The 13,606-nt window shown below is 40.6% G+C and overlaps 1 protein-coding gene across 2 annotated transcripts in view; it reads right to left on the bottom strand.

Annotated features, from left to right (window-relative positions):
* Positions 1 to 5,564, bottom strand: part of hdac5 (histone deacetylase 5) — a 51,182-nt gene extending 45,618 nt beyond the window's left edge. The window contains exon 1 of one of the 2 annotated variants that reach the window (XM_084743668.1): positions 4,457 to 5,564. In XM_084743668.1, coding sequence (XP_084599794.1) covers positions 4,457 to 4,616 — 160 coding nt within the window. In that variant the 5' untranslated portion in view covers positions 4,617 to 5,564. The remainder of the gene's footprint in view (positions 1 to 4,456) is intronic. The other variant, XM_084743669.1, reaches the window with a different exon arrangement.
* Positions 5,565 to 13,606: the final 8,042 nt, after the last annotated feature.

Genomic DNA, 13,606 nt, shown 5'->3' on the forward strand with positions numbered 1-13,606 from the left:
TTTCTGTTGCTCCTACTTCACATTGCTGCTGCTGCTGCTGCTGCTGCTGCTGGGAGGTATTTCTGGAAACCAATATTCGTCTTTTCTCCTCTTTATCTATCTATCTATCTCTCTCTTTTCTCTCTATCTATCGCTCTCTCTCTCCCTGTCTTGTTCGTTCTGCGTTGCTAAAAGAAAATAGGCACTATGACATCAGCCCTGCAAAACACTCTAAAAAAAGCCAGGAGAGAGAGAGAGACGGGAGGGAGAAAGAAAAGACAGAGCAGGAGAGAGAGTGAGGTAAAAATAGTATAATGGCTGTGTGTACTTTAGACAAATTAGAAGCTTACAGAGAGAGAGAAGTCACATGTGTAGCGTTGCTATAGAGACCGAGGGTGGGTCAGAAGTATTATGGGCTGGCAGACTGTAGGTCATCCACAGCGGATGCTGTCTGTTGTGTTACACCAAGCTTTATGTCTTTGACAACATCTGGTTCAATCATTTACACAGTAGGTATGCATATTTTTAAAGGTGCACTAACCAATATTTTGATATCAACACTGGGTCCAGTGACTATGTTTAATGTGAAGGAGATCACTGATAATGATGAAATCACAAAAAAATATCAACAACTCTGCAGTTCCCCTCAGCTCTGTGGAGTGTGTTAGCATCTTTTAGCTAAATGTTTTGGATTACAGCCCACAGCGTTTTTTGTTTTGATTCAGTCTCAATGCTCTCATCAATCTCATATTCAGCTGTTTTCAGCAAAAAAGCTTTTATCAGTCCCTCCAGGCTGTTACTGGATTGTTGCAGCATAAAATGCTTGATGCTGCGTTACTAAAAAAATGTTTTTTCAATAAAATTTCAAGAAAAAGTAGTGATTTCTTTTTTATACACACAATTATATACACGCACAAAAAAACTCCCTCCATTTCATACCTTTAGTCCCTTTCAGTGCTCAAGACAATGAATAAAAAAATAACTAATAAACCATTGAGTCAGCTCATATAGATGCACATGTATGATGTTTGCATGGGGGGCTGCTATGACTGGTGGAACTCGTGGGAAATGATTGGTCAAATTTGCGGAAAAGTTGTACTGATTGGACAAAATTGAAAGGTCACGCAGAATTCACATGGATTGGTTGAATTTGCATTAATTGTTGTCATCGAAACATTGCAACTCCCTAGAAGGACTTTAAAAAAAATAATAAAAAATTATACAATGTGGAACGTTTCTGACTAGCTGGTGAACATAGCGGAGCATTTAAAAACTAAACACATTTCCCACGGGAGTTGGTGGAGCCCAAACAGAGCTAAAAAGAGAGCTTGGACAGAAACCAGTTTGCTAGTTTTAACAGTAAAAGAGTATGTGAAGGCTTCAACCACATACTTTTCAGGAAAATCATAAGGATTGCTGTATTTAATGTCCTCTTACCTCTAATTCCAAATTTCACATAACATCACTGACTAGCAGTGCTATGTGAACAAACCAATAGAGTGATGGACGCTGATTGGAAAAATTACTTAATGATTTATGATTATGTTATCTTTTGGCTTATGTGTACTAAGGATGTGCACGAATAGTTGACTACACGATTAAATGTCACCACCCTTGCTAGTCGGCACCAGAAATACTAGTCAATTAAATTCATTATTAATATTTTATTCGTGCACGATGCTAGTAACTGTTGCCTCTAAGGTGTTCTACAGCTGCTTGCCACTAGTTGGGGCGGCGGCCCCATCAGACAACAGCCCCTCTCGCCCAGCATGAATGCCCAGCAAAGTTGGACAGATGACAGCTCGTAAAACCAGCCAGTTTTGGCATGTTTTAATCTAGAAAATGGAAATAATGTTATAGACTGTGACAGAATAAACTGGTATATAAGCACTCAACATGTGACCACATTCAGCACAGACACGGACATTAACCCGCAAGCAGAGCAGCTGCTGCTGCTAGCACTGCTAACGTTAGCCACACTGTGCAGCAGGCTGGTAGCTAACATCAGCTCTGGATGACTGATATTGTTGATCCTTTTCGGCCTGAAATGGTGCAGAATTTAGTGAGCTGTTGTCATGTTTCTAAGCTAATGTGCAATGTTTGTATTACATGGCACAAAATGGCATGCATTTCACCAGCTTTTAAAAAATGATTTGGTGATTATAGACTTGATTAATGACTTCAAGTGGTCTTAATACACACAGTATTTTTTCAGTCAGTATTTAACATTATCAAGCAATAAACTGTGCTAAACTGCTTTCCGAGTGTTTTCTTATTGTTAGACTAGTCGACTGGTCTGAAATTTGCGACGGGTATTAAATTAGTTGCCAGGAACATCCCTAGTGTGTACAACACTATAACAACACTTCAATCACCATTTTCTGTGTAATATCTTGTGAGCAATATTTTGTTTTAATGTGCAAATGGAGAGATTCATATTTCAAGCCCAGCTATAGTCTATAGGGCATTCTTAAAGATCAAACTTTAGATCATGGATCATGATCAAACAGATTTTTATACAGTTTTTTTTTTTTTTTGGCCAGATCATCCACCCCTAAATTGCATCACTACACAAACACAAATCAGCATCAAACAAAATAAGCATAACCAGGTTTAAAGAATTGACTTGACCAATAGCATTGGGCTGATGGACAATGCCATAGTCCATTGCAATAGCCCTCTACCATTGTACCACTGTGATTCTGTATTTGAGGAAGTTTGTCCCCTCAAAGCTGCCATAAACCATAAACCCAACCCTACTGACCAATATCAGTAAAGATCATGATGAGGACCCATATTACCTACTACACCGATATTCAAGTGTCTGTGAGGCTGTTAAGTCTGAACACACACACAAACACAAATATACACTGACCTGGGTTTACCAGTCAGCAAACACTGTAATTGCAGTCCAAAAGAAGATTACAGTGAATGTACGTCCTGCTTGCGACCAATTAACAACCTGCTGGCATCAAGAGATGGCATCAAGCCACACTCCAAACACAGCTCACCTGTCTTTGTTCAGCAGCCTTTACCGGACCAAAACGTTCACAGGTTGATCTTTTACCAGCCACATGTCACACTCTAGATGTGTGTTTCAACATCAGATAAATGACTTAAATATTAAAGCTAAGATAAAAGAAGTCTCCTTAGAGTTGGCTGAACACAAGAGCACCATAGCCTTTAAAAAAAATGTTCGTCAAAGTCTGAAAAGGTTCCCAAACAAAGGTTATCCAGACTACCTAAGCTGACAAGGAGTAGTGTACAGCAGTAGATGGAAATCATGAGCAAATGCCAAACTTTTTAAAGTCAATGGGATGCACATTAGACCATGGAACCCCAATCTGAGAGGATTTTGTCTTCAAAGTAATTTTATTGTAGGTTTGTAGATAAAAGTCTTCATAGTCAATCAACAATCAATCAAGGATCATTAGAAATTATAGTCAGTCAACCCTATTTCTCCCCTTGTTGTTCTGACTTCCAAAAAATGTGATAAAAGTTAAAATGTTCTATTCATCCTCAAGGATTCAACTCAAGGACCTCTGTAAGTCCCTGGACCACAGTTGGAAAACCACTGATTTATGGAACAGCCCCTGAGGCATTCTTGCCCTTTTTCTTATGAAAAAGGAAGAGGAAATATTGCCTTGCCTTGCTCCCATATGCTTTTTTTTTACTGAAGATACTCTGGGCAGACTATGTGCTTTTTTGTCTGTATATCCACAGGTTTTCAACATAGGGCAAATACCTGTAAATTCAGAGCCTTACTAATGTCGAAAACAGAATAATAGTGGCATGTGAATAAAGGCATTAATGGATTTTGTCTTGCGTTTATCTGCGTCTCCTAGCTTCAGAACTACAGTTCCTATAATTTAGTGGCTTTGGGTTATGTTACCAGGAAGTACATTGTTTCAATAGATTCAGTGAGTTAGCTGTGGGATAAAACCTGAGCCCAAATTTGTTTACATTTTGGTCAAATTACCTATTAGAAGTTCCTGTTCGCAATGTGCCCATGAATGCACAGATAACTATCACTGGATTATTTTGACACTGAAGAAAACTTAAAAACATGATGATTCTCAGGCAAGGCAGAGTCTGAGTAGAGGTTTTTTTTCCCTAAGCAGATTTATGGATGTTTATTCGCAACATACATTGGAGATAATGATATCCTCGGACAGGAGGAGTACAGATTTCACAGAGCCGGTATGCAGCACTTGGGTATTCGGGTTTTTAAGTACCTAAATTGCCTCTGCTGCTGTAACTGCTGATAAATGCCTCAAATTACAATAACTAACTCTGTTGTTTTTTGAACACCAGCATGCACCTGTCACATTCACATCACACAGTATCTTTGCTTCACATCTCTCCCCCCTTGAAAACCTCTGACCTAGACCTACTGTCCATCTCTGTATCCTACTCTGTCAACAAAACCTCTCAGCCTCCTCCCCTCCCCACCTCTCCTTCCCCAGAGATGACTCACCGGCGGTGGGCATGGCGGTACTGCTGGAGCCCCTGTTGCCACTTAGGAGCTCCAGAGGCTGGTGGTGGCTGTCTGTGCTGGCAGAGGAAAAACAGGACTCAGTCTCATAGATGGTCTGCAACATGGCGCACAATCCTGACACCGTGGGATGCAACAGCATGCCAAGACAAGAGGCAGCGCTCTATTTTGTCACAAAAAACACACCAGTCAGTTCCTCTTCCGAGACACCGGCATGGCTTTGTTTAGGACTCAAGTTGCCAAGAATGAGGGGGAGACAAACATTAAAATACGGTTTCAAAAATACTAAATCATGGATTACTAATTCTGGGATGAAGTGAAATTGATAACTTCCAAATGTTTTCTGTGCTTCTATTGTAAAGTTGATTGAAAAATTACCATGAATTCCATTAAAAATCCCAGAGAAAACTCCTCTGTGCTTTTATTGAGTAATCCAGCAAGGATGTCCCGTTTAGGTTGCAGTCTCAGTTAGATTTTTGCAGGTAGGAGCTTCCGCTGTCTCTGGCTCTTCAGTTTGTGCTGTGACAACCAGTCACTGACACTTACGGCAAAATCCTCTTTTCTGATGTTGTCGCCGTGGCTGCAGGTTCCAGAAATCCTTCCCTCTGTTCAGCTCGAGGAGGGAATTAAACTTAAAAAGGGAAGATGTGCAGCTTTAAGAGTCAAATTTAAGGAATGCAGGTGACTTTCTGATCAGTCCGGTCTACATCACCTGGAGTCCTGATCCGTGCAGAACACTTTGCTGCCTCGTGAAACAGTGGCAGTGGCTGGTACGCTGCAGATGGAAGAAAAAAAGTTTGTTTCCTCTGGTGCACCGAACCCTCTCTCAGTCTTTACTGTCCAAATTGAACAAGCAAGAGCAGGAAGGAATCAATGAAATCCTGTCACTGTCTAAAGCCGTGCATTCCCATAAGCTGAGAAGTGATGGTTGGAGGGATCAGTTGGAGAGCGGTGCTGCTGCAGCCTCTTCCCGCTGGCTGACAACACAACAAAAATACAGAGACGGGGAGAAGCCGAATTCCCCTGCTCGGCTGCATCAAAGGATCCTCATGCTGCTCTCCTCCTGGACGACGAGAGGGAGAGGAGAGGAGGAGGAGGAGGAGGCGGTGGAGAAGGAGGAGGAGGAGGTGGAGGAGGAGAGGCGAGGACGTAAATAGCTTTGGGAGAGCGCTCCCCGAGGTTCCATGCTTCCAAAATTAGAACGAAACGCTGAGAGAATGACAGAGAGAGGGAAATGGAAGGAAGGAGGGAGAGGGACAGAGCAGTATAATGAAAAAAGAGGAAACGCAAGGAGGGGAGAGGAGAGGAAAGACGAGCGGTGAGTTAGAATCCTCCCAGCAAAATGAACAGCCAGAGATCGCACGCTGTCCTCTTAGCCCTCGCTTGAAAACACACACAAAAAAAAAGGGGCTGCTGCAGAGCCGAGATGTGTACAGCGACCAGAAACAGCTGCTGGTCAGACGGCTAATATTCACTGTCTGAGAGTCACTGGTGTGTGTGTGTGTGTGTGTGTGTGTGTACGCGGCAGTGTGTCTGTGACGCTCTTTGAGCTGCTGAATGAACGTTGAGAGAGGAGACGGAGGGAGGAGGAGGAGGAGGAGGAGGAGGGTAAGCCAGGGAGGGAGGCTGAAAGTAGATCACTGGGTGGAAAGGAAGTTAGATGGATGAAGAGAAAGTCAACAACAGCCTCCTCTTCTTCGTCTCAGTGAGCGTCACAACACACAAAGAGGAGGAAGAGTGGAGACGAGGACACTTCTTCAGTGTCCGTCCCTCCATTCGCCTCCATTTGTTCCTGTTTTTGCAGTGTGTTTTTTGCTCTGACTTTTTGAAAGATTAAAGAACAGGAAGGGGAGAGAGGAGAGAAGAGCAGAGGAGAGCAGAAGAGAGGAGAAGAGAAGAGAAGCATTTACTAACACAGGAGATGGGGGGTTGATGGAGGGACTACAGCTGAAAATAGCCTGCCAGGGAGGAGGAGGAGCTCGAGATAAAAATAGACAGAGAAGAGAGCAGTAAGCCTACAGCTCTGGGGTGGGGTGGAGTGGGGGGTGGTTGACGGGGGGGGGAGGGGGAGGCGTTCAGCGCTGTCATGTTTCTGCACCGCACTGCCCAGAGATCACCTGTCAGTCAAACTGCGTGGGCGGGACCGTGAGCTCTTCTTCCTCTGATTTTGTGTTGATGCAGTTTGAGTTTCTGTAGATGGAGACGAGCCACTTTATAGCCACAGTGGCCACGACATGCTCGTGCTGATGCCTTGTCCCGTCTGTGCACTGTGTGCAATGAGATGCAACAACCACTTTATGTTTGCAGCGCTAACCTTGAGGTGTTTAGGATGGCAATTTCACCATTTTGGTTGGACAACTATATTGGTCAAAACAATGGTTTGGCACAGAGAACTGGTTTTAAAGTGGAATCAGTTCAAAAAGATTCTTCAGGAATCATTAAGTAAACTTTCCATTAGACTTGGGCAGTACTGACATATTATGGCATATCAGGGTGTTTAGAAATCTCGACCGTATGATTGTCAATATGGTCATTGTGAATAAAGTTATCTAAAGCCGATTTTTAATTTATGACAAATAAAAATAAAATAAAGAATTATTTGGAGGTAAAAAAGAAATAATTGGCTTGTCATTTCAGCTCTATATTAATTAAATATAACTGAGATGAATTTGAATACACTGACACACGTAATTTTATTTTGATATGATCTCTTCCAACTATAAAAGCAGTCTATTAACCGCATGATGAATCTGTCAATAATTTCTGATCAGTTAAATGATGTGTTTGTGTGGAATAAGGGTGCTTCTTTCCTATGTGTTCATTCATCTGTGGGCCAGAAATATTTAAACCCAGTAAGACTTGTCAAAGAAGGCTAATTGCATCTGTGACACAAAGCAGTGTAAGCTGGACAATGCTATGATGACTTCTATCAACAGTTTTTAATAATTTGTTTTTGTTTTTTTTTAAATGTCAAGAGGGTATGATGGTATGAAAAAATAGATACCAACCCTGCCTACTGTCAATTCCACTTGTCCATTCTACTTCTAACCTTGTGTATATTTTCGACCTGTGTGTTTTTCCAACTTCTCCTAAATTTCGTCTCTATATCACAGTGGTTACTAGCAACACACTGTTGACTTCAGTCTTTAATTTACCTTCGATGATCGGGGGATAAAGATCTGAAGCCTGGGCAACATAGCTGAAAAAGCTATCATGATAGGTAAGTTTCATGTCAGTCGATATCGATAATTATTGATCATGTAGGTTGTAACTGATGACATGTGTACTTCAAGGGGTGGAGGCAGCTGAGGTGACAAAATAAGTTTCTTCTATAATTGATCGGCAATATAGAAAGATGTCACAAATATATATCACGATATTTTTGACCAAACACATCAACTCAATATTGGTATTGCGACAACATTGTTGGAATGACTATTGGTGGTTTCACAAAATATGAACACAATGAGATTTTTGATAAATAAACATCAGTGATGTGGCTTTAACAACTAAGTGGGTAAAGTTAAATAATAGAACAGCTAGAACAGTCAGGTAAGTTCAGAAAGTAAAATCACTTCGCTGTAATGCAGCCTTTAAAACCAGGAAAATACAACACTTACACCATATCACAATATAACAATATCCAGAAACTATTGCAACATCTAGTCTTAGATCATAATGTGATATAATCTCAATAGATTTCCCAGCACTAAAAGATGTCATCTCACCAATGTATGCTCCAGCTGTAGTGGTGAGATGCGCCAGAAAGACCAGAAAGTAACAACTGTACATTACAAACCCTAACAAAATGAAACATTTAAACTCTCTGCAAAGCATCATTGGGATTATGCAAATGAAGGACCCTCCTTACCATTAGTATCTGCAGGACATGTGAGCTTCATAAGCCTGCATCATACTTGATGCATTGCCATTTTAACAAGGTATTTGAACTTATAATGCAATAAATAAATAAATAAATTGCAACACAACGCAATGTATTACTTCATGCAGAGCATTATATATTGTTCAAGATACATTTGATATGTTTGATCCATCCACCAACCCAACCTTCCCCATATGCAGACTTTCTCACACCTTTAGGGAAACCAGCAGCTAGAGGTTGCCACCTAATAATAAATGTAAATATTAGCCGAAAGAAGCTGCATGGTATGTCTGTCAACATGAAGCTACAACCTGCAGCTAGCTATCTTAGCATGAGGACTGGCAACAAAAAATCCACCTGCTAGCACTTCTAAAGCTCACTAATTAGCTCTTTATATCTTGTTTGATTAGCTAATCCCTGTAAAAAAAAAAAAAAAAAAAAAAAAAAAAAAAACGAAGAAGAAAAATCTGTAAGAGGAAACCGGGCCTGGCCAGTCCAATACATAAAATCACACTCACAATGTTTCTGCGCTTTGGATCTTTGAACATTTAAGTTTAAATTTGACAAAAAGTGGTTTTCATCCAACAGCAGCGGAAATGTCGCTGTATAACCAAAAGCTGCACTGCTCACTTTCTTCACTCTGCTGTCAGTGTAGATATTATTAATTGAAACTGCCGGCTGCTATTTATAGTATTTGTTTGTTCCATTCAGCAGCACAGTCTAAGTGAAGCTGTGCTTTAAGGAACAGGTTCCTGTGTTTTAACAGAGTGTAATGGGATGTTACTGACTGCTGGAGTGCATGGATTACCAAAAAAAGGATCAGAATGAATCAGGGTTTACGCAACCGATGCTAATACATTTTTTTTTAAAAAGTCTTGAATGGCTGCAGTGCAATGTATGATGAATTGATACAATGGGATTTCAATAAAGTAGATGTTTTTGACTCCTCTGTATTCATCAGCTTCTCATCTCTTGGCTGATCGTTGCTGCTGTGATGACAGTTTCCTTTCCAGGAATGATAATATTTCATCGAATCATTTTATTGTCACCTTCGTCCCACCTCCTCCTCATCACCTTCATCGCCCTCATCATCCTCACCTCCTGTGTAAACAGCTCTGTGTGTCCTCAAGCAGATTCAGGGCTGCCTCAGTATGACTCACACAAGCACAGAGACTAAATACATAGAAAGGGGAGAAAATGTAAATACTGAAAACCCATTCGTAATGTTCTGTAGTGTTGTACATCGACTTGAGCTACTTCTCTATTATCCAGAACTGTGATTATTTATTAAAGACCTCTTCTCTTATCTTACATCCTCATTTAAAATCACTTTGGCACCAAGAGAGGCAGAGAGAGACGTGACTGACCAGGCAACATGTCTGACATCTTAATGTTCTCACATACTAAACACATCTGTTAAAGGTGTGTGTGTGTGTGTGTGTGTGTGTGTGTGTGTGTGTGTGTGTGTGCGCGCCTACTGCAGTAGCTCAGTGGATGACTCATCTCTGCGTTTCTATTTGAGGCGCATCAACCCCTGGAGTCACACTGCTGTCTGTGTGTGTGTGTGTGTGTGTGTGTGTGCGTGCGCGTTATGTACTATATCTGTATCCATGACAACCAAATTACAGTCAGTCAGTCAGTAAACCAGTCACTCAGTCGGAGACAAAGATGTCAAAAAACCTTGAGGAGGTCTTACAGGTGTCTTGACTGTGTGCTGCTTCATTAATCCCATTCATCTGCCATCCACTGATTGTCAACACACACAACAACACATATATATTATATGTTGGAGAATAATGTGGAACAATGTCTGCATACATTCACAGAAGTTATTGCACAAGTTTAGCCATTTTAAAAACATCCACCAACACCCCACGTCACAGATTTCAATCAGACGGAGCACAGAGCTCTATAATTTATGACATCCTGCTCTTTGAGTATCAAGATACTATGTTTTGATGAGCTCATTTACCGTCATCATTGCCGTTTTTATTTTGAAGGGTCAATTTCATGTTGAGGTCAGTGCATCAGTCTATTAATACATCTGCGCTGTCACACACAAGTCAGGAACACGACCTCTGACAGACTCAACCCAAGGCATCTTGTAAATTTCCTATGGGCTGCTAACAACATGCTAACAACACGAACAACCATTTTGAACATGGAAAAAATTATTTTCCCATGTCTTCAAGAGGACACAGCTCTTCGATGCTGGATTACAAAGCTTCTGAAAGGGATACGAATGCACAACAGCAGCATCACTAGTGTTAGCTTTACCTTAATGTTAGCCTTTCCTACTTAGCTTACTTTGGGGCTAGGTGACTGTTTCAGCAGTTGGGAAACAACAGACGAGACATTTCTGACACACTGTACCCTGAACTGTACATTTACTGCCAGACTGACAACGTAGTGTTTAGTTTAAGTTTCTGCTCCGCTATGAGCAGCATTGTCACTCACCTGCTGTTTGCTCTCCCTCACTTGCTCACCACACACACTTACATACTGACAGATTCATTAATATGCTACACTTATGACAGTCTGATTCAATAAAGTCCAATAAAACACAATTATTAAGGCAGTTGTGGTGAACTGCCATCCCACAGTAACGTGTTGCTTTGTCACCACAGTAAGAAAAAAATCCATCGATCAGCTCTGGTCCACATTAAGGGAGTACTTTCTGCACCGGAGTAAAGTTGTGCTGTTTTGCACAAAACTTACACAAATACCACCATAATACTGTAGATTCTTGGACTAATATATGCACAGGAAAGGAGGAAGTTGACTGAGGCAGCAAGGATTGGATGGACTTTGTCTTGTTTTATTCACAACCCAAAGATAGTCAGTTTACTGTCAGAGAGGCGTAAAGAAACCAGAAAATATTCACATTTAAGAGGCTGAAATCTGAGAATTAATATTAGTTAGCTATTAGTTTAATATTGGATTAATAGATTAATAGTTGCAGCTCTACAATACTGTACGCCCTGGTAAAAATCTAGCATGAGTATCTGATATGAAGATATGAAAAAATAGATGCTACCCAATCCTAAACAGCACTAAAGGAGAGGTCAGTGGATCACCAAAACTGCTATGGCAATCCATCCAATAATTGTTGAGATCTCAGTTTGGACCAAAGTGGTGGGCTGACCAACTGACTCTGTCACCTCTAAAGCCATACACTCCAACATAGGTGTAAATAATTCATTTTTGTGACGACACGACTTGTACAATATGTACATAATTATGGAAAAGGGAAAGACTCCCAAATCATGAATGTTCACAAACACATCCTATTATTCAGCTGACACTGCTATGTGCTTATTAAACAACAGAAAGGAAAAATGTCCTATGTTACGCAGCACAGGGTTAAGAGCACTTCAAATGAAATAGTTTGGGTCCCACGGACGTTGATGACATTCAAGCATATCATTATCGACACATATCCGTCTCTGAAGTGCAGCAGAGAGAAGCAACATACAGTATGATGATAGGGCTGATTCTGTTATTGACCTCAGCCAGTGTGAGACACACATCAGCTGGAATCTGCTGCTAGAAATGCTTCAAATATTTCAGTCCTCCTCACACTATTTACCCCTAGTCAGTAAACTGAGCTGCTGGCTCAATAAAGTTCCCTTTATATAACTGACTGAGCTGACAAGTGTAACAACAACCTTGAGAAAAAAAGGCTGAAGCTTGCATTGCTCATATGGATTCGACTGGGAGGTCAAAACTTTGACACAAAAAATACAGAGATCATGTAAAAGAATGGTATCCTGTGGGTACAGTTACACCCACTAGTCAAAACAGTCCATTCTCATGCTTATAGGATTACAGTAACTCTGGATAAAACTGAGACTAAACAGAAAATAGACATCTGACAGCCCTGGGATTCAAACAAGCGATGTCTAGTCACAAGCCAGTCCATAGTGTCTAAAATACCAGCACTGCCACTGTCAATACCAGCAAACCAGTCAGACACTATTTCATTTGTTAAACCAGGAGACAGGACACAGGAGCACCTGTCTCCCCCCAGATGCACCAGTGTTAGCAGGGTTTCTACACATGTTCTATTTCAAAAATTCCATATTTTTCCAGACTCAGATTTCCAAGCTTCTTTGTAGATTTTACAGACCATTTCTGACATTTCTTTTCCCACATGGAATCCTTCGCCAAACATGTTTTATACTTCGGATTGTCATGTTAGCCCTTGGAAAACTTTCAATTCCCCATCGTGGCTGTTCTGTCTCTGCCTAAACTAACCAATGTCATTTATATTTGTATTATTTTCCCTTAACATATTTAATAAATAATTTTATTATTTTACTTATTGTTCCCCCCCATATGTTTTAGTTGTGACAGAGACTTTGTGAAATGTGTTATTCTAATTTGGTTTGTTTTCCTACTTATATATTCTATTTTATTTGAACATAAATAAATAATTAAGAACAAAAAAGGAGTTGAAAAAAGTAAGTAATTGGTAAGGCATCTGTGTAACCTGAATAATGTATAATTCATAATACGTCCATGGCAAAAAAATACAAAAGCATTCCAGGACATTTAAAACTGTAGAAGTGCAGTGTGAAGCTGAGCTGGTTTTGCCAACATTTTGCTCATGAAAAAGGCCTGTTACTTTGACAACACTGCCTGTTTTAGTGTGTCATGAAAAACCCTCTGATTGTACCATCTTTTTTTTCTTTCTGAATTAGCAGAACAAAATAAAAAAAAATACAGGATAGGGATAATAGGGACAATAGTCTCTAATAGTCACTAATATTTTTCCATACTCTCTTTGCTTTTTTCCATAGTGATCTAGATCCGGAAATGCATAAAATCATATTCCAAACTTTTCCACACTGCATAGGAACACTGCATTAACCACAGCAGAGACTCACCTGAGGCGGCGTGTGATGAATTCATGAAGGTTGATCCTGGACTTCCCTCCCCAGTCCTTCCACTGTGTGCGTGTGTGTGTGTGTGTGTGTGTGTGTGTGTGTGTGTGTGTGTGTGTGTGTGTTAAAGTGGGTCCTCGGAGTCAGCCATGTGTAGTAGGACAGACGATGGACAGACAGACGAATCAGACTTTCTTCTCAATGTCGGTTTTTCTGCAAAAAGACAAAATTAAGGTTTTCAGAACTTGCCATTCACCTGTTTTTTTTCTGCCTGTTGACTGTTCACTAAGCCCCTTCCCCAAACAGAAACAGTCCAATCATAGTTTAGCAACTGTAACTACACACAGCAGGTCTGTCCAGTTT

Source organism: Lutjanus erythropterus, chromosome 19 (assembly GCF_056507025.1).
Source record: "Lutjanus erythropterus isolate fLutEry1 chromosome 19, fLutEry1.hap2, whole genome shotgun sequence".
In the NCBI taxonomy this organism is placed as follows: domain Eukaryota; kingdom Metazoa; phylum Chordata; class Actinopteri; order Lutjaniformes; family Lutjanidae; genus Lutjanus; species Lutjanus erythropterus.